Source organism: Otolemur garnettii, unplaced genomic scaffold (genome assembly GCF_000181295.1).
Source record: "Otolemur garnettii isolate 467f Iridium unplaced genomic scaffold, OtoGar3 scaffold00026, whole genome shotgun sequence".
Taxonomy (NCBI): Eukaryota; Metazoa; Chordata; class Mammalia; order Primates; family Galagidae; genus Otolemur; species Otolemur garnettii.
In genome coordinates this window covers 7,935,300-7,957,408 of record NW_003852421.1, presented here as the reverse complement: position 1 = coordinate 7,957,408, position 22,109 = coordinate 7,935,300, and the positions used below count along the sequence as shown (strand labels likewise).

Here is a 22,109-nt window from a genome sequence, read left to right as displayed (position 1 = left end):
TTGAAGTTAGATTTATCTTTTTATTCATTGATTTAGTAAGCATTTAAGCATCTATAAAGCATAAGATTCACCAGGGGACACAGAGATGAACAAGCTAGCACCCTGTGGAGCACACATTGGAGCTGGGGAAACAGACATCTACAACCATTACGATACAACGTGGAAAAGCCTTTACAATAGGGCCGTGTTCAAGTACAATGGAGGCATAGTCAAGGGAGGGAGGAATTAGTTCTGAAAGGACGAGGTGGGCAGGGAGGGGGTTGTTCACAAAGAGACACAAAAGAATTAGTGTTGAGGCTGGGCTTGATAGAAGAAGGGTAAAGGGGGGACACTCTCAGCATAGGATCCCGCCTGTGTCAGGAAGGTACAAGCCTGTCTCCGACTGGTGAGCTATCCCCCACCCTCCACCCTAGAGTAGGTAGTGGGGGATTGGGGGAGGTAGAGGGGAGTGAGACCCAAAAAAGAGGCTGGCTCGGATGATAGCCCATGCCACAGTGTCCACTGTTTGCTTTTTAAGGCATTAAAGTGTCACTACAGGTTTTCAAACATGGTAGTAATGTGATCGGCTCTGTGCTTTAGCAATCATATATTTAATGAGTGATGTGGAGGACGGATGAGAGCAAGGAGAGATTTCAGGCAGGGAAACTAAAAAGCTGACCTAACACTGAGTGTGGTTATGACTCAAGCTGGTGGAACCCTGTACGAGGCACCAAACCTCTCTTGAGCAGCAGCTATGTCCTCCCACTGTGCCACTGGACTGATGGTTTCAGAGGTCACTTCCTACCCTCACATGCTCTGGTTCTGAGACTTGTCCTTCACTCTTAGACAGCAGCCTCGTGGGTTCCTTCCAAATTGTGATCAAAAGTATTTCTTCCCTCTAGCATCCTCTTGATTTTTGCTATGTCTGTGCTAATGCCCAGTGACAGCTAGAAAATCCTGCCAATGGCATCTGGCACCATTTCTCCTGCTCTCTCCTGTACAAGTGAGTGTCTGGGAAGACAGAGCCACTGGTTGACAAGAAGGCAGGTGGCAAAGCTGGCAGGCAGAGATGCCCACCAAAAAGAGTGCTGGCCAGTGTAGGGATAGGGTCTGAGCCCCAGGGTCCTGGCCAATTTCAGGTGGACACTCACAGGAATACTAGAATTACAGCATAAATCAATTATATGTGTGTATAGCCCCTCCCAGATAGTCTTTTTCGCATTGAACTTCTCAGAGAATAGACGGGGAAGGGAATCGTTTCTCTATTCATTGAGAGAATTTGTGTTTCCCCAAAGGGTTTTGAAAGAAACACATTAAATGACACTAATAAAGTACAACTATCTGCATTACTTAAACCTCATTAAGACCAGAGCTCAGTATTTTAACTAGTGGCCCTGCTGACTAAACAAAGGGTGGAAACAAGAGAGATACAGATTATTCCCTGCTCAGAACATTTCCACTGGCTTCCTAGTACACCATGAAAGAATCTGAGCTCCCTAACACCTACCTCTCTGAAGCTGTCTTCTCCATCTGTCCCCATGTGCCCCAGGCTAAGTACCTAGGACTGCCTGCTGCTCTTAGACATACCAAGCTCATGCCTACCTCAGGCCCTTCCCATGGGTTACTTCTGTCTATAGTACTCTTTCCCCAGATCTTTGAGTGGCTGGATCTCTCCTTTTATTCAGATTTCTGCTTAAATATGCCTCATTATATGGGCTTCCCTGATCACTTTATCTGAATTAAGATATTCCCCATCCCACCCTGCTCTGTTTTCCTCTAGCAATATTGATTGCTTCATTTTTTCTTTGTAGCATTCATCACTGCAAATTGTATTATACATTTATTTAATTATTTTTTTCAACACTCCCTACTCTATAAGCTCTCATGAGGGCAGGAACTTTGTCTATCTGGGCGACTGCTCTATCCCCCTCTCCCCCTAGAAATATACCCAGCAACTGCTAGGTGCTCTGGTGATATTTGTTAAATTAGAAAGCTGCCCCATGAGAGGATGGTACTCAGAAGAGGGGATTCCTCTACCTATTTCTGAATGCCTGCCACATTTGTAATGTCAACAGTTCAGTGTTAATAATAGTTGTACTAAATATAATAAATATTCATGTAATTTATAAAATATAACACTAATGTTATATAATTAGTATCACAATAATATATAATAAATGTAATGTTAATATTAAAATAATGAACAACAATAATAATAATGAATAATAATCATTAAGCAACCATTTTATTAAGGTCTAACATTATACCAAGTGCCATTAATGTCTATCCACATTGTCTCATTTAATCCTAATTATAACCTAACAGGTAAGTAATATTATTTTCTCTATTTTTTTTTTTACTTAAAGACACTAAAATTAAGAAATCTGTTGAATTTCCAACACAGGTTTACCTGATTCTAACACCCTCTTGCTTTTCTTTGTGCAACTAACTACATACTGACCCAAACCATCTTGAAATGAACCAGACCAAAGCAGGAAAGCAGGAGATTGATTTGGTGGGAATCAAGCTTTCTAGCTAGAGAATGAAATTACAGAAAGATTGAGCACAGGCTTTGGGAAGCTGTTTTAAAACATTAAAGTGGGATGGGATAGCATTCACCTACTCAAGGGTACTCATCAAACAAAACAGAAAGAGGATTCAGCTTTACTGCTTAGGAAGCCAAAGGAATGTTATCTAGATCTCCTGGAGGCCACAAGACTCATCTTACAGAGGGACAGGCCTCAACTCATTGTCCTGCTTTATCCAGGTGGACACCAAAAACAATTTCCTGCAAGCTAATGACTCTCCACTAAGTCTGCAAGACCCCTGCAATGGAAGATCCCTGCAATGCAATATACTGCATGCTTAATTTGTATTCAGAAAGACCTTGCAGAATTACTCAGGCTCATTTTGGCTCTCAGGCCAAATGTGGAAAAGCAAAACCCAGTGGAGGATGAACAGGTGTGTCAAACTCATTATGATGACCAGGGCATCACGTCCAGGGAATCAGTGCCCACAGTAAACTGTGAACTAAACTGCAAACTCTGTATCTGGAAGCCACTTTTGTAAGACAGCTGCTCTCATATTCTTTTTGCTTAGATCATAAAAGTGGAGTTTCAATCCACTGGGAATACGAGGTGGAAAAAAAATCAAACTGATTCTGGTCCAACTTGGTCAGGAAAAAAAATAAGGGCTGATTTTTCCATCCAAGTCATGTAGTCTGGTTGGAGTGAATCCCACTTAGGGACAGCTATTGTCTGGATTCATCAAGTCTCATTCCTGAGGCCCAGGAAAAAGGAATTTTTCACTTCATTGCTCTGTCCTTCAGAAGAGTTGCTGAAGGTGACCATTTCTATCTTCTCCTGGGTGATTCCATAGAAATCATAAGATGGAATCTCTATAGATCATGTCCTGTGCTTCAGTGGAGAAAGACTAGTCTTTTAAAGCAGGCTCATCAAACAGGGGCATTGTTTGTTTCCCAGATAATAAGTGTTGGTGGGTTAATGGGTCATCTTCAGGAGAGAGGTCAGGAGGAACAAAAACTGCAGTGTTCAAAGCTGGAGCTAGAAATGCCAGCTATCAAAGAACACAGAACTCAATGAACAATGATGATGTATAGGGCGTGCACTCAACAGGCCTGTCTGAGAGGTCACATCTAGTCTCTATCTTCAGCAAAGCCACTGTAAGTCACTGAATACGAGACGATCCACTCTGTGAGGCCCTGGTGAGAAGCTGTCCAGGGAAACCCTGCTGCCTGTGCTGGGGAGTTCCTTTTCACTGAGGGAGAATTGTATTCCAGCTCTTTGCAGACTGACAACGCAAAGTACTTTGAACGTTGAAAAGAACAAAAAAAGCAAACAGTCACCAAAAAAGAGGGGAGGAGGGGGAAAGAGAAAGACACAGAAAGAGAGAGAGATATCAGCAGGGGTGGTTAGTAAAAAGGGACCCGGAGACAGAAAACCTTTTGTTCCCCGAGTTCGTTTCATGTAGAGATTCTGAGGTGAACGGCTTTGAAACGAAATGGGTTTTATAAAGGAGTTGCTGGGTCACAGGAAGCGCGACTGTTAGTTTGCTTTGTGAATTCGGTTTCTTTAAAACTTAATCTTAAAAAAAGAATTTATACCCTTTTCCTAGTCCTTCTTTCTTTTCTAATTGGGCGCGGCGGAGTGAAATTCAGGAGAGTTCCCCACTTTCTGTTTTATTTTCCACTCGCTTTGATAATGTAAAAAGAAATGCTCACATTACAAGTTCTTTGTCAGTCTTGCAGAGTGGGCGGGGCATGAGCAATACCTTGGCCCCACTGGCCAATGGCGGGGTGGTATGCAAATAAGGCTCGCGGTCGGCCTGCCTCCGTCAAAACAGTGAGCTCAGAGGCTTCGCGAGGGCGCCCTGCGACTGACAATCCGGCTCTACTCCGGACCCTTCTCACTTTCATCTAGCACTGCATTCAATGGAGGGGCGGACATTGCAATGCTTAATGGTGTCTAACTAGTGTAAGAAAACGGCTCAATTCCCCGCTGCCGAAATGAAGTATAAGGTAAGAGGGTCTGTTTTACAAAAGGTTTCCTTGGAAGCTGAGGGCTGTGTCTGCCTGTGTATCTCCCACTGTGACAACTCCTCCTCTGCACGGACCCCTTCTGTCTCCGGGAGAGTTCTGAGATGCTTCTTAGTTGCTGAGGTTGGCAACTAAGTCATACAGAGAGACAGTCTTCGAGACTCGCTCCGGGTCTGTACACCCGAGTCCATCTGCTCTGAAAGTTGCCGGAGAAAATGCCGTGGCGAGAAGTTAGACTTAGAGGCGGTTCACAGCAGCCACTGTAGATCAGAGGGTGTCTAACTTGAATCGCACCGTGAATTAGCTCAAGTCTTCGCGGCTTCCCCAGGCCTGGCCTCCACTGCTCTGGGGAGCCATAATAAGAGAGGAATCACAACTGCCTAGTCTCTCAAACTGGCTTTCAAAGCACAGTTTTTCAGCCTTTGCTTTAAGCAGTCTGATCTGAGAAAGAGTTTCTCATATGAGCTTTTTGGTGGGAGAAATTAAATGCCCAGACACTATTACACGGCTGAGGATGGAAAGTTTTGACATCTTTAGGTGATGCTGGATGTAAGAGTAAATGAATATTAGTCATTTCTATTACGTATCATTTCAGTAAAAGTGAAATACACTTTTATTGGAGTTTGAATGACCTGAGAGTATGAAAGCTCAAGCCTGAAAACTTATAGTGTCACAGTCATAATACTTCAGCAGCATTATTTTCCAATACATTTTGCGCCGTGGTTTATTCTTAGCAAAGGATTATGATTAGCTCAGCATATCCCCCCTCCCCTTTTTTAAATTCACCCCCATCTAAGGAGGCAAGCAGCTTCGAGGGGACACAAAGAGTAGAGAAGTAGATTGCAATGAAATGATTGTGGATTTTTCTTGGATGATAAATAGACATGAATCCCAGTGCTACTATTTTATTTTTATGCTGTTTTAAACAAAAGTGCTGTTATTAAAAAGAATTTTGGCAAGGTTGCTACACTTTAAAGTTGACAATTTGTATTGAGTGTCCGATCTTCAGGATTGCCCTGGTTGGAAGCTACTTTGCTTTCTTACCATACTTTTTTGATTTAAGGTTATAAATACTTGGTCTAGCTGAGAGTAACTGGCTAACCTCAGTAATAAACCCTTTGTTCAAAAGCTCTAAATCTTGTTCAAAAGCTCTAAATCTAAATGTCAAGTCTTTATTGTAATGCATGAGTAACAGTTCTTGAAAAGGTTACGAATGTCTGTAGACCCAGGTATCAGCTATCTCCTACTATCAGCTTCCATTATCTGCATTGGTAAGGAAAGATCAGAGGAAAAGATCGTCCTGAAGACCTTTAATATTTGACTTTGGAATGAAACTGGGAACAAATTTCTTTACCCGTATTTCCAGTTTCCTTATTTAGAACAGGGATAGGACTAGATACTACTCAGCCTGTAGTGATTTTGTTGTTGTTTTTCCTCCTCTCCTTGTTGTGGAATAAAAACTGGCTTAGGGAAAAAGGGGCAAGTATGTTCATACACACGTTATTGCCAAGTATAAATGGCGGAAATTAACCCTGAATTTACTCTTTATGAAAAGAAAATCTCACAACTGATGATGTAGATTTCCATTCACATTCATGTAGGAAACCGCCTTTTTGCTGGGTCTTACCTGTACTGAACACTCTGCCAAATGATTTAAATATAGGATTTTGTGGACACCTTTGCCAGAAAAATGCTGACTTCATCAACTGAACAAACGACACATTGACACCTTATGGTGACTATAAAAATGACCTAAGAGTTTGAGCAATCCACTTTCCTTTTCTTGTGAAGTCTACTTTCTCTCTGGTTAATAATGGACAGCTTTATTTCAAGAGAGAATTTTGTTATTTCAAGTAAAGGAGATGAGACAAAAGTCGTGCAGTGATAACATTTGATTGAGACCATGACAATCAATACCAGATTGTCATATTTAACTGTTTTCATAACTCAACAAGGTGGGTATTATTTTATACTCATTTTCAAATGGCACAGTGGGGCTAAGAAATTTATCTAAGGCCACATAGCTAGAAAGTAGTGAGCTGGAATTAGAACTGAGATGATCTGGCACTGAACTCATCGTGACTTGAACCTCTATTAAGAGAAAGAGAAATAATTTGAACTTCCTAACATATTCTTCTGAGTAGTGTTTTTTCAAGATTCTTTGATCCAGAGTATTCTTGCAGGATAGATTCTATTTTCTTTTTTTTAAGATAGCAACTGCAAAGCACTGTGAAATGCATGTTTGGCAGTTATTTGTTTAACTTGAGCCACTTATGTAGTAAAACCAGATAATTATTAGACTGTAAAATCCCGGAGACAGGGATTATCTCTAAAACACTATGTTGCTCTACAGACTATAAATTTAGCACGGACTTAAAAATGTTCATTGAGAGATTTATGAGTCAGGTCCTATAAGTTTTTTTGTTGTTGTTAACCTGATTATCTGGTTTGACTGCTTCAGGGAGCTTAACTACAGGACCACCAACCTCTACTCCTTTTGCACTTAATATGCACAATATACACAGCTCCAGGGCAGGCAGCGATGCGTTTGCAATAATCTAATGGTGAGAACAGTGGAATGTAAGCTATTACTTTGGATAAACCTTTTGAGTTAGCACATATGAAGTCTACCTTTATTTTATTGTATTTTTTTCTTTTGTCCACGGAAAGGCTGCAGTCATTGTCATGGGTACTTAATGCACCAGATTAAGTAAATTATGAGAGGTTAATTTATTAAACTTTCCGCAAAACCCCCTTAACATAGATAGCATGTTCTAAATGGGGAGTGGGAAGGGGTTGCCTCGATGGCTTCAGTTTGCTTGCCCAGTGAAGGCTTCTTTCTGAGAGTCTGGAGGTGGATGGGCATTGCTGTTTGCCAGGAGGGTGACAGGAGGGTCTCTGCTGCTGTTGTGTTTGAAGTTCCTGACTCTGCCCCCTTTGTGCAAGTGAGCCCCCCAGGCCCCGCCCACCTGAGGCTCAATCCTGGTGGCTGTTCCCCAGGCTAGTATCTGGCCTCCAGCCACTGAGCAGATTTCATGACTTTGCCAAATTTCTGCACCCTTCTGTGCCTACATTAAAATTCCTAATTATTCATCTAGTCTACCATACAACAAATTTATTCTTGAAATTTTGACTGAAGAAAAATTACAGATGTAACTTACAATATAATTAAGAAACTTACATTCTGGATTTCGGATTCTTGTGTTCTGGTTGAATGAGGTAGGTCAGGGAAAGGAGGTATGTATTATAATAAAAAAAAAAAAAAAACTTGTGAGGGCACTTGGAATATATTTTTGTTGGTCCCAAACTAGCTTGAGAAAAAAATGATAGAGGGTCTCTGATTTAGTCCATAGGTTCATCTATAACCTATGGCATTTCTAACTCTTTCCTTACTTTGATTTTTTGGTTTTAAATTTTTATTTTTCTCTGATTTTTTTTTTTTTGATACAAATTTGGGACTCCTGTCCCTCTCCTTTTTAAATCTTGTATGAGCGCTATGAATTTAAAAACATGTAAAGATGCTATAAGAAATGTCAACTTGCTTACTTATGAAATGTATGCATTTATTTATTTACCAAACCCATTTACAGATCTAAATGACTTACCTACACAGAGGTGAAACACTATAGAACTTAAGGCATTCCAATAATACCAAAGTTACCAAGTTGTTGGGTGTGTGGAATGCCAAGGATTCATTTAGCATCCTTTCCTTACTGGAACACATGTTGGTCCTGTTCTCAGAATTTAGTGGTTTCCTGTCTGCACACACACCCCCCTCCACAAACACCCAAGTCTTCTAAAAAAGAATCTTGCTCTGTACTTTTCAAGCCCTTTTGCAAATTCCCTCCCCTTTTTGTGCCTTGATGGCCTCATTGATTCTCTTTCTTCTTCAAGTATTCTTTATGCTTCTCTAATATCTAACTTCTATAGGGTTGGCACATGGAGGTTGGCACATGGAGGTGACCCTTTAATGCACATCCTATACTCTCACCTTTCCCTCTCCTTGGACTCTGCAATGAGAAATCTTGGTTCTTTTTGCCCCATTCATTTGGCCCTGTCTCCGTGCCTACATGACTAATAAAGTCTCCTCATCCATCCTCTCTATAAAACAATCAAAAGATTAAACCTTTGTCTCCTAGACTGTCCTATAATCTCAAAATAGGCTTTTATGTTCTCCACCTCTGCTTATTCTGTTAGTACTACCTTACTTACTAACCCCTTTCCATCAAGTCGCTGTCTAAATTATAACTGTACCTGGCCTACTGAGGCTGTCCAGCTTTAAGCAAACCCCATAGAATATGAGAAACCCACTCTTACATCCCTTGAATAAAAAGCATGATCTAGGATCTGTGAAACTTGATGGGGCAGGGACTTGTTCTTTATGCTTTTGTATAAGAGGCAAGACAGAGGATGGACTCTGGAGAAAGGCATTTCTGTTTCTTGTAGCTCAAAGCTCTGTAACCTTGGGCAAGTTAAGTTTGCTGAGATTCAATTTTATGTATGAAATAGGAATAGTAACAACTGCCTTATATTATTGTTCTAAGGCCTGAGATAGTATGTGAATAAAGTACTCACTGTGGGTTTTGGTGTGCAGTCAGTAGACCATGCTAGCTGGACCCAGCTCTCCTGGAATAGTAGATGCTCAATAGATGTTGAAGGACGGTGTAGATTCAAGGCTCCATAACAGGATTATGTCAAAACCCCAGTTACCAGGTTAAGATGGTTGAGCATTGAGGTCTAGTCCACAGCCTGGATGTGTATTGTACAAGACAATAACACAGCTGATAGCCCTGCTTGCTAATATGTTAATGTCTTGCTTTCTGTATTGTTATTAATAAGACTTAATATTCCTGAAATTACAGGACCTTGCCCACAATGGGTTCTCAACAAATATCAGATTCGATGTTGAATCATGTAAATATATACGCAAATATCCATTTAAAAGGGTCTTAAAGCTGTATGGCATAGTGGAAAGAAAAAGGGGTTTTGTTTCAAATCCCACTTTTATTACTTTTAAACTGTTTCATTGGACACAAGCTACTTGAACTTCTGTTTCCTCCTTTATAAGACGGGAGTAATAACACATCTCTGATCAGACAGTCACAAGGATATGACAGTGGTCAGTTTCTAGCAGATAGTAGGCATTTAACAAATGACAGGTATTATGTGCTGGTATAAGATAATATATGTATATACATACAGATGTACAGATATATAGATATGGAAGTATTATATAAATAAAAGTCTAAGAGGAAACATTCCCTAAAATTGTTTACCTGTGACAAAAAATGTTAGTCAGGAAAAGAGAAAGTCTTCAATTTTAAAAACCAGAGGTAAAATTCAAGGAAGGTATATTGAGGGGGACATGAGAAGTCTGGGGTAAATACTATCCCTCTCCCTCTTGTGGTCAATTAAAGTGATGTAAATATGAAGTAAGAGGTCTTGGCTATCTTTAGATACTTTTAGGGTTAGAAATAAACCTAAACAAATTGGTTTGAAATGCCAACCAGTAGGACTGAGGCATGATTCTGCAAAGAACACATAGACTTAATTACCAGGCCTCCTTGACAAGACAAATGAAATGTGGGCCATTGGGAAGAAAGACTATATTCCCAACTTGAATTCCCATTGTCTTCAAAATACTAGAATAGCTGACGGTTTCCTAGGTGATAGATGGTTGCAAAGAGTATGGCATGAAAAGGGGACAAAAAAAAAAAAAGAGAGACAAGAAACCCTGTTTATACTTTGTCAACAATACCCTCCCTCCATCTTATTTACTTTGAACATTCCAGTCATCTCTCTGCAGAAATTTCTACTGGCTAATTAGGACTCCACACACTGGGAAACATTGTAGCCTGGCTGCAAAAGGCTATCTTCCTGAAGGATCTTCATTTTGAGATAAATGACCTTGTTGGTGAGATTTTCCCTCCTCCACTGGAAAGGGTGAATCCTTTAGAAGGTAGCTTTGGTAAACAATGCAATCTAGGTGAATTTGAGGAAGATGGAACAGGCACTCTAGAAAACACGACCAGTGATGGTGATGACAGCAGTTCTTCATGATTGAGGTGAGGATGGAAGGAGCTCTCATGGAGATGCCAGTGAAATGTTTTTCAATACATATGCCTGAGCCCACCATAGACGACTAAATCCCAGTCTTTCTCCTCAATCCCCTCCCCTATCATTAATGGTCCTCAAATGGTGTCTAAGTAAGTAGTTCATGATCCTCATTCAAAGGCTGGGTACAGTGGATTTGGAGGTGTTGTATTTCTTTGTTTATCTTCTTAGTGTTGCAAATTACAGCTTCTCCTGATATTTCCAACATGTCAAGGTAATAGCTGACAGATGTTATCAAAAATGTCTTTCATGTGAAATAAAGATTGAGCAACCATGAATATGTAGAAGTGCAAGCCTTGCAAACAACAAAAGTATTGGATGGTTCCCTTTAAAATGAATTTCAATTCCTTTCTTCTTTCTTGTGTATATGTAGGGTGGCATGGGCGGGGGGGATTATCTGTATAGCTCAATAGAAAGTTTGCAGTAAACTTCCAGGTGCGCAGAGGCTCACACCTGTAATTCTAGCACTTTGGGAGGCTGGGGCAGGAAAATTGTTTGAGGCCAGGAGTCTGAGACCCCATCTCTACAAAAAATAGAAAAATTAGCCAGGCACAATGGCACACACCTGTAGTCTCAGCTACTTGAGAGGCAGAGGCAGGAGGATCTCATGAACCCAGGAGTCTGAGGTTGCAGGGTTGCAGTGAGCTTTGATGATGCCGCTGCTCTCTAGTTGGGGTGACAGAGCAAGATTCTATCTCAAAAAAAAAAAAAAAAACAAAACAAAAACAAAGTTGCAGTAACCAAAACACATGTAAGGTTTAGATTTGAACCAGATCTCCTTTCTCCTTATTAAGGAATTACACATAGACAGTATGGTGTGTCATTAATATTTTTCATAACTTCTTTTCCTTAGGTGGACAGCCTATGTAATCTTTTGGCAATTATCATTTGTGGTAGTCAGTTTGTTAATCCTTAACAAATTAATCTCACTGATTTGTGGTAGTCAGTTTGTTACCCTTTAATTTAGCATCTCACGCCCATGGGAGATGTGGTTAACTCAGCCTCATCTCAGGGCTCTGTGCTCTACTAATCAAGAATGAGCTGGGCTTCTCGGCTCCCCAACACCTTCCGCCTCCCAAAATAACCATAACAAACAAAGCCAGCACTCAGAAGATGACAGCAAAGCAGACTTCGAGACACTGCAGACTTATTGGTTCAGTGTCAGGACATGTCAGTCACCTGGTGATGAATTTTGTACTTGTTCTTGTTACTACCTGTTGTGGTATGACTGAGAGCTTGGCAGTATTGCTGTCCCAGCACAATAGCAAGACATTGAAGGCGTCTTCCCTGAAGTAGTCCCCTGGGGTAGAACTTCAGTGTCATTCTCTGCTCCTCTGATCCTCTGCACTGAGAGCACAGTATGATGGGCACACCCTAAGGGCACACCCTTAAGTGGGCTTCAGGGGCATGGGCAGCACAACAGCCTTCTTCCTGTAATAACCCCACACACTGTGAAGCTCAGAGGCCCTGGACTATTTATATATATATATATATATATATATATATATATAATTTCCTTGCAAAGATCATCATGTCAAACAGAAAACTTGTATATTGACTGAATCAAAGACTTTTGATTTCCCTTCAGTAATGAACTAAGCTGTGTCTGTAATTAAGATCTTAATAAGGGAGGCAGGAGGCGTGATGCCTCCTTTTTTTCTCCCAAATCCTAAAGTCTACTAATGCAGATCCATTAGCAAGAAACATACTCATATAACTATGCTTTGCTTTTGGTTTAAAATATGCATAATTTCTGCAGGTATGCCTCTGTATTTTATAAAGAAAAAAAAAAAGGGACATATGGCCTGACAATGTGAAGGATATTTGAAACTGGGGGCTGTCTTGGAAAGTTCAGGAACACATGGCCACTCTCTAGACAGTTGACAAGAGCTGGCCCTGAGATCAGTCAACTGTTAAAAGCATTAGCCTACCACCCTTATGGCTGCCTTTTGCAAGAAACTAAGACGTTACGGTTTTATTTAAACATTTGCTTATAAATAACAAGGTGCTCCTTTTCCTTTTTCCTTGCAGAGATAGGCATCTTTAGAAATGAAAGCAAGTCCATTTTAAAATATGGGCGTGCTTGGAGCACCTGAGAGTGTTGAGCAGTGAGAAGGGCTGGATTCCGGTTATCCTTGCGTGAGACCTGGCAGTAGCTGTGTGCCTCCCAGCCTGCAGCCTCGGCATCACGCCTCCTGCCTCCCTTATTAAGATCTTAATTACAGACACAGCTTAGTTCATTGCTGAAGGGAAAGAATTTCGTTTCTCTGAACTGTGTCTGTTTTTTGGTGTGGCAGGTGTAATCATGATGAGATCATTTCTGGTTTGTTTTTTTATTCCCGGAGGAACATTTTTTTTTCTGAGGGGGAGGAATACAGTTCTTAAGACATAATGAGCTCACCATAGTGTGGTAATAATAACTGTGTTTTGATTTTATAGGGATCCTTTCTTCTACAGAAATCAGAGCACCTCACATGTGTAATTTCATGAATCCTCAGAATGTTTTCCTGAAGAAGAACTTTTTTATTATTCACATTTTGCAGGTGGGGAAACAGAGGCACAAACAGCAGGGCTTTCATCGTCATTAGTCTTACATATGAGGACGCAGGCTAGATGCTCCTAACTCAGTCTAGTGCCCATTCCTCTATCCAAGGGTCCTCAATCTCAGCCCTATTGACATTTAAGGCTGGAGAATTCTTCAGTGTCCTGTATATGGTAGGATGTTCTGCACCATCCCTGGCCACTACCTAGATGCCAGTAACACACATACACATTTGTGACAACCAAAAAATGTCTCTAAACATAGCCAAATGTCTCCTAAGGGGACAAAAAAATCTCCCCTGCTTGAGAACCACTGGTAGAATTTCTTTTCCTTTCTGCTTAAAAAAATAATTGTCTTACTGGTTTTATGTAACAGAAGCACAAAAATACCACTAGAGAACTATATGCCACAATTTTATCAGGAAAGATATTGAGCTTAACATAATAGGTCCTAACAAAAAGTAACCTCCGCTTCCTACATATACACCCAGCACTGATTTGGCCGAGCGAATACCACAAAGTACTAAGAAGCACAGGGTTTCACTCAGGTCAAATGCAAAACCTTCAAAACATCTCTCAGCTAACTTTAATTCTCCGAAGCCTTCCTCTGGCTTCTCTCTGCGCATGTACCCAGTCATGTAAAGGAACATGCATTCAGAGCTGGGCCTTTAGGGACGCCACGGTATTCTCATAAACTGTCCATAGAAGAGCTGGTCTCTACACTTCGGCACTGAATGATTCCCTTTTGAGGTTTCCTTTGCTCCTGCCATCTTTCTTCTGTCTCCTAGCTGAGAAGCTGTAGCATCTAAAGGTTTTCCTAGAGGTAGGTCAGCAGCTGCAAGGCTGACAGTATGTGACTGTACATGACTGTACATGCCTCTCAGCCAACTGTTTTTCAAAACTCTTTGAGGCCCTCGCAGGTAAAGTAGATAATAGCAATCAGGCACCAAACAAACCCCGGTCAGGTGACATCCAAATGAGTTCCAGAGAAAGGTGGCATCCCCATTATATCAGCTGAGTGGGAGACAGATGAAGGTTGCCAGGACGTGTAGGCATTTGTATTGGTGAGTTGAGATACAACGTTGGGCTGCATAGCTTGGTGCAGAAAGACAAGATAGATGAGAACGTAAAAATAGAAACTTCTTTTTCTTCTTTCACATACTTTATTGAATATTATAACTTGTGTGTTTTGACTTGAGAAATGATATCATTTTTGGAAATACACTGTAATATAGTATATTAGAGTCTTCTACTCTATTATAACTCAATCCTCATTTTTCTTTCTATGTACCTGGATATAGAGGGATGTGTCTAGACAGGCAGATAGATAGGATCCGGTGCCAACACTGTAATGTTGGCTGAAGTCCAGATGGTTGTTTTATTGTTAATGAAACCTATCTTTTGGGTGAGTGGGTGTCAGGCCTTCATCATTATATGGCGCCTGTCAGATTTATCCAGGGACAGAACCCTGAAAGGAGTTTGTGCCTGCCCATGTTTTTGATCTTTTGCCAATGTACTGTACTGAAATCCATCAAAACCAAGCAACCCAGGACAAATGCTTATAAATTCAAAGGCTTGCTAGCAGCAGTTCTAAATTCTAACATGGTGAAGATTCTCAGGGAGAGTATTCTGGTCTAGGGAAAAAAATTCTAGAGTAAGAGAGAAACCAGATGCTACCTCTGACCCTGCTTCTAATTTAATATGAGACCCTCTAGGCTGTAAATTAGAGACTGGGTTAGAATGGTTCCTTCTTACTTTAAAATCCTACTCTAGGCTGGGCACCTGTGGCTCAAGTGGCTAAGGTGCCAGCCACGTACACCCAAGGTGGCGGGTTCGAATACAGCCCCGGCCTGCCAAACAACAATGACGGCTGCAACCAAAAAATAGGTGGGCGTTGTGGCAGGCGCTTGTGGTCCCAGCTACTTGGGAGGCTAAGGCAGGAGACTCGCTTGAGCCCAGGAGTTGGAGGTCGCTGTGAGCTGAGATGCTATGGCACTCTACCCAGGGGGACAGCTTGAGGCTCTGTCTCAAAAAAAAAAAAAAATCCTACTCTAGTTAATTCTCGTCAAGCTATGGGTGACTTCTGGTTCTAATACCTATAGATACCTCGGTGTTTTCCACCTTCTTTAAGAACCTCTGGGGTAGCTTTGGTAAATCTCAAAGATAACAGATGAGTGGAAAATTAAACACTTAAAAATGTGTATATCATTTATGATCATCAGAATTGTAAGGAGAAGCTAATTCATTTTTCCTAAATATTGCAAGCAAGTCCATCTTCTACCATGAGCCAAGAAATAACAGAAGTTGACTGTGAGTTTGTGAGTCGCATACACACATATATATTGCATGCTTATCTACCAACCCATTTCTAATTTTTCTTACACAAAGTAAATAATTTTCTCTAGGCTTTTGTTGGTTTCATGGTAAACAAATCCCAGCATATGAATGTTTCTGTCCTGCATGAACCTTAAATCAAGGGAGGATAGATGGCAGCCATTCAAGTGCGGGAAAGAAGAGGAGCTCAGCATTTGAGGAAACACTCCTTAATCTCATAGCTATGCTGTGCATCAGATCATGTTACGAAAGCTGGTGAGATAGACATTTCCTTCTGAGATCCAAATATCCAAATTTGCAATGAGTATCAGATCTTTTCAAAAGTTCTCAAGAAGTAATGACACTTTGGTAAATGAACCACAAAATAGTGGGAGATTCCAAGTTACCCCTTAACAAATAAAAATAGGCCAGCATTGAAGAGATGTTAAGATTCCTAAACCCTGGCTCGGCACCTGTAGCTCAAGCAGCTAAGGTGCCAGCCACATACACCAGAGCTGGCAGGGTCGAATCCAGCCTGAGCCTGCCAAACAACAATGACAATTACAACCAAAAACTAGCTGGGTGTTGTGGCGGGCACCTATAGTCTCAACTACTTGGGAGGCTGAGACAAGAGAATCACTTAAGCCCAGGAGTTGGGGGTTGCTGTGAGCTGTCATGCCACAGAACTCTACCCAGGACGACAGCTTGAGGCTCTGTCTAAAAAAAAAAAAGATTCCCAAACCCAGAATGGGCAGCCACACACAGGGTGCTTCCCTATAGTGCATAAAAGGAGCCTTAGTAGTGTCCTGTGCCATGTCCGAGAGCACCTTTGGAAGGCAAGTATCTAATGGCATATTTCTTAAGCCTTCTCCCATTCAGAAATACTCAGTAGAGAATGACATAGCGAAAGTTCAGAAAGCTGGACAAATCTAGGAAAATTTGAGGGCTCGGAGAAAGTGAATGACATAAAGATTCAGAGCAAGTCCAAGGTACTCATGCAGGCTTTGTGACCATCATAGGGGTTTAGAAAAAAAGCACTTCGCAAAATATAAAAATCTTTGGCTCAAATGCACTTCAGTGCCTGGGGAGAGGTCTTTAGTGGGAAGTGTTGAACATCTCTCACCTGTGGTCAGAATTATAACTGGGATTAGTAAGAACTCATGGGACTCAGCCTTTCTGTGGTCAGATCACCTAATGAAAATAATGTTTGGGAGAGAAAATCTCAATTAAATTCAAGAAGAGGGGAAGGAGTCCAGTAGCTTCCCAGCTGGTGGGTACATTGCATGGATTTATAGCACACTCCTTGGGTATAGGACACAGCTGCAACTCTGATTGTAACCTTTCATGTGTAAATTACATAACCTAATGATTTGTACCCTCATATTAATCTGAAATTTAAAAAGAAAGTGTGTCAGAATACAATTGAAAAATTACTGGGAAAAAGCTTGGATCATATCATATCACATCTCCTAACTCCTCCATGTGAACGCTTCATGCCTGCCAGTTAATCTCCAGAGGAGCCAACTGGAAGAATTCCTCATTCCAGATCTTCAGATGCAAGAACCTAGGTATAAACCAAGAATTCCAAGAACTGAAATCCAGATGCTTGTAGACACCCATATTTTCTGATGATGGCCGTTTCCTTCTTTGGGGAAAGCCCGCATTTCTGCTCCGTCCCAAAGCTGATGGTGAGAGAGAGAGGAGAAACATGACCAGAATGGTTCTCAGTCCTGAGACAGAAGCTGACTTTTGTCAGTGTGAACAAAAGCCCACAGCCTTTCTCTCTCTTCCCCAGTGTGCCCTGAGACTGACCTGGATGCTGTTCTTCTCCAAGCTGCTTCCTTTAGGACTGATCTCCTTGACAATGGCCATTTCCTCTAGTGTGTCTGTTTCTCAGGGTCTGTTCTCTGTGAGGCTGTGTGCGCGCAGACACACAGATCCACCAGAGTCCAGGGCTGAAGTTTGGGGGGTTGGGTACAGGAAAGTCATGTCTTTGAGAATGTGGCAGCCCCAAGGCGTTGGCAGGATCTACTGCATGATAAATATAGGATGAAGTAAAAATAATAGGAGGAAGCCACGCCACTGATGATGCTATCGATCAGTGGGTGACACACCAGCCATTGTGTCTCATTTCTCTTCAAAGAACGCATGAATGGTCATGGAAATTACAAGTCACGCCTCTCTGTATTTGGAAAAGCAGTTAGTTTCCCTGGCAGTAGGAAGGAATAAGCTTTCTTGATATTTTGATAGCAGTGGGGGTGGGGGAGGCAGGGAGGAGTTGGGGAGGCATGGGGGGGGGAATGTCATGTGACCTTGAGCGGTCTGTACCTGTCATCCTCCCCCTTGTGTTCAGCACTTTCTTCCCACTCATCAGGCATTGCTTGGGAACCAGGAAGAGTAGAACCCAAACATTCTGGCAAAGTATTTGAAAGGCACTCTGTCACCTACTGCCAGAAGCAGATTGCTGCGCTGAAGGGAGAAAGGCTCTGAAAAGAGACCATTGTGTTTAATCTCACTGGGATGGCCAGTTCCTCTTGGCCTTCCTGTTTGCTCAGTAGTTGTGAACACTAGTTTCAGGGGGGTCAGCTCCCCATCTGCGTCATCATCCTGTTTTAATAGGGAGGGCAGGCACTTTCCTGCTTACCCTCTCTCGTACGCTCTGACTATGAGGCTTGCACGGCGGGCATGCCATTTAGCTCTCTGGTTAGTTCATCTTTCCCACTTCCACCTGAACACTTTAACCAAATGTCTTGCTGAATTCTCTAAGTAAAATAATTTCACCCTCCTTACAGAGAACCAAGAAATCAGAGTCCAGTACCCATTTCGATTTAGCAAACATTTAATACATGTCTATTAAATGCATATGCTTTTTTTTTTTTTCAGACACTGGGCTAAAGTTCTGGAAATGTAGAAGGAATTAGACAGCATCCCTGAATTTAAGGAGTCTTGAATGGAGCAGTCCTAGCCACACAGCAAGGAATAGTACAACAGAGAACTAGGAAGGGGAATGAGAAGACAGGCTTGGGAAAGACAACCATCCTGGAAATGTGGAAGACTGGTTTTGAGGGAGGAAGAGGGTGAATGGAGGAAATCCAGTTGCAAAGCAATTGTCGTGTTCCAGAACGAAAAGATTGCTGGAGACCTGAATTGGGGTAGCCGTGAGGCAGAAGGCAGGGCCCAGATGATTGGGTTTCAGGTCAGGAAGAGACTCAGGTCCCTCAAAAGGTCCCATTGGACAACTACATGCATGCTGTTCACCAAGCAAGGCATAGGAAGAGAAAGAGGCTGTGCGCTTTTTGAATCAGAGATGAAGATGCTCATTAGACAATTGGAAATAAGGGACTGCAGTACAGAAGAAATGCGTGGGTCAGAGCTATGGAATTAGGTACCATCTTGGGGTCAGAAGCCATGGCATAGATGAGGTTTTCAGTAGAGGGCAAGCAGGGAGAGGAGAAGACAAATGTGCAAGGAAAAGATCCCTTTGGAATATGATCACTTAAGGGATGGGGGGGGGGAAACTGGTTCATGACAAAACAGAAGGATGAATGGTGAAGAGAAGGGGAGAATGAGGAAGTGTATCATGGGAGCCTGAGGAAGACAGTTTCAAGAAAACTTGGGGACTTGTGCTAGAAGCTGCTACAATTAGGGTTCCCTCAGACAGAGTTTAGGATCCTCAATGCCCATTTCTAATCCTAATTATAGCCACATCTTTTGTAGCATATGCTTCTGACTTTGCTAAATTCTGTCCTAATTCTGGACCTGGAATTAGAATGGGAGGCCTGAATTCTTGTCCCAGCTCTAAGACTTTCTTGCCAGGTGACCTGGCAAATCATTAACTTCTTGAGCCTTATTTTTCTCATTTGTAAAGTAAAAGGATTGGACTATAATTGCTTAAAGTCCCTTCTGGCTTTCAAGCTCTGTGCCCCCAACTGTTTTGGTGCTCTGCCAAGCTCTAACTGCCAATCTCTGTAAGCTAACCATCCAACTGGATATAGAATTACACGCTCTCTTATCTCTCTTTGATTTGTTTCTGTGTTGACCTTCCCTACTCTGGAGATAAATATGCAGGGGTGGGAGAAGGAGCAGATCTTAAATAGACAGGCTGCCTCTCTTGGGGATTTCTAAGCTATTCAGATAATCAGCTTCTGACTTTGTGGCCTCAAGGAATCAGACCTTTGTACTAAAGGAGAGTCTCCCTCCACCTCCTCACCAGAAGAATTAACTCTTGATTTGCCTACTTATGAGTTATTTGTACTTTTGAATGAGATGGTCTCTGTTCCTATCTTCTTACTGAACTCTTGCCCCAACACCAAATATTTTCAAAAGCCCAGGCCTTCTGATGTATCATCTCTGTTAGAATCTGTTGTGATTTATCCGTGAGTAATCCAGTAACATTATTATTTCATCTCAGAAGGTCTCTTGAATGCAACCAATAGTTTTATTTTTGCTGTTTGTAGGCAAAGGTAGGCAAATACTCAACAAGTGTTCACAGTAACCAGAACTTATAATTCAAAAAAATATTGTTTTCAAGGACAGTTCTAAAATGTAATTGAGAGCAAGAGAAAGATCAGATATGTATAAAATAGATAGAATAGCATCATTAGAATAGAACCAACCCTGGAGTAAGAACTGTGAGGACAAAAGTCATACTAGTTCACTGAATTTAAGGCAACGTTAAAGTACTTCCTTTGAATGACCTCATTTAATCCTGATAGAAACCCATGAGCTGGGTGCTGTCATTCTCATTCTCATTATATGGAAAAGGGAACTGAGGCACAGAGGAGAGAAGGCATCTGCCTAAGTTACACAGACAGGACCCACGGCCCCAAGAATCTACTTATTCCGTTGTCTACTGCTGTCAAATACTTGGTGTTGGGGCAAGAGTTCAGTAAGAAGGTAGAAGAATTAAAAGAACTGGTCATCTTCAGAACTTCATGATGTGATGGAATTCAGTCCAGTTAGAAGGACATTGTGTGGAGGAGCTAGGGCAGCTTAGCGTTCTGGAAAGAGAATTGAACCATAAAAACCACAAATTGATTTCCATCTCTGATACCAACAGTGTGGCCTTGGGCAAATAATAAACTGGTCTCCCCAGACCTGTTCCTTATCTGTAAAACAGGGACCTTGTATTCAGGAGATCTCTAAATGTCTCTGGAGCTGAAACCTTCTGTTTCAGAGAGTGGCTGGATCTAGACATTGGCTGTCTGTAGCTTACACAGGTATTCAATAACACAAACTCCTATTCAGCCCAGCTGAGAATATCTATCAGAGTGTGCCTAGGTGTATGCTGGTCCTGGAGTTGGGCCACTCATAGCCAGGCCAGGGTCTCTGTCTGAGTCCTAATCTTTGTGGATAGAAGGGAAGACTGCTAGGAAGTCAGGACAACCACCCAGAAGAACTCCCTGTGGTGCCCACATGAACACAGACTGTGGGGCTCTGAGAGTGGCCCCTGAGCATCAGCTCTTATGGCTGTGTAGAAACATTAGCACACTGCTCACCAGGTGGTGGGGAGGCACGGAGGCAGGAGACAGAGAACATCCACAGCTACTCTCACGCAGGGGTTTCCATCTGCCACTGATCTAGCATGGCCCGCACTCTATTTCAATGCTTTATGGTGTCCCTGGAGCTGGAAGTGACCCAACTCCAAATGCCTCCAGCTGATTTATGCCGATTAGGTCTGTAGCCCTCTACCTTTCTACTGTTTGCTGTTTCTCTTCTTTCCCTTCTTTGTAGCCGGTATAATTGCACAGCTATCAACCCTCAGCTCCCATGGAACTGGCCCCGACTCTGTTACTTCTGATTTCATCTAGGGCCTTCCTTACCAGCCAGTCCCAGTTGTTGAATGGGCCCAGAGAAAAGGACAGAGATCACAGTGGTCAGCTCTCTCCCCTGCTCCACAATCTCTATACAACTCTGCCAGACTCATTTCCCAGAGATCGTTTTGGTACAAAGGACTGAGAATCTTGTCCTCTGTAACTCTATGACTTCTCTTTGAAATTACAGAACACCCAAAAGGCGGAGGAAGAGAAGCAGAGGAGATTTTAGGATTATGACACCATCCTTAAATGGCTGCACAAACCAGGGTAGAATGCTACCTGATTTTATCTTTATGTATGTGAACTTTTAATTATTAGAAGGAACCCAAAGCTTCCTACTAAGTAAAACCTTTACCTGCAACACACGCTCCTCAGTTTCCCTTTAGCTTCCCTGCCCACTCACCTGTCTTTGTCCCATACTTCCTGGATCTCCTAACTATCAAGAAAAAGAACCTCAACCTTATTGTTGAGGAGTATCACAAAGCCGGAGCTTTCTCTCCTTTCCTTAACTAGGTGGCAAAGAGGCTCACACTGGTGGAACTGGAGCCCTTCCCAACCTCTGACCGGGGTGCAGAGCCCTCATTTAGCACAGCAGCTTCTGGGTAGGAAAAAACACACGGTTCAGGATCTGTGGCTGCAGAGTTGGGACAGGGGTCATGATTAATGTATGTCTGTTATAAAGAAATGACAAAAGGGACAGGCACAGTGGCTCACACCTGTAATCCTAGCACTTTGGGAGGCCGACGAGGCTGGTGGATTGCTTGAGCTCAGGAGTTCAAGACCAGCCTGAG

General features: G+C 42.1%; 1 protein-coding gene across 1 annotated transcript in view; it reads left to right on the top strand.

Annotated features, from left to right (window-relative positions):
• The first annotated feature begins 4,335 nt into the window (after positions 1–4,335).
• Positions 4,336–22,109, top strand: part of NEDD9 (neural precursor cell expressed, developmentally down-regulated 9) — a 45,487-nt gene continuing 27,713 nt past the window's right edge. The window contains exon 1 of the mRNA XM_003788306.3: positions 4,336–4,516. Coding sequence (XP_003788354.1) covers positions 4,505–4,516 — 12 coding nt within the window. The 5' untranslated portion in view covers positions 4,336–4,504. The remainder of the gene's footprint in view (positions 4,517–22,109) is intronic.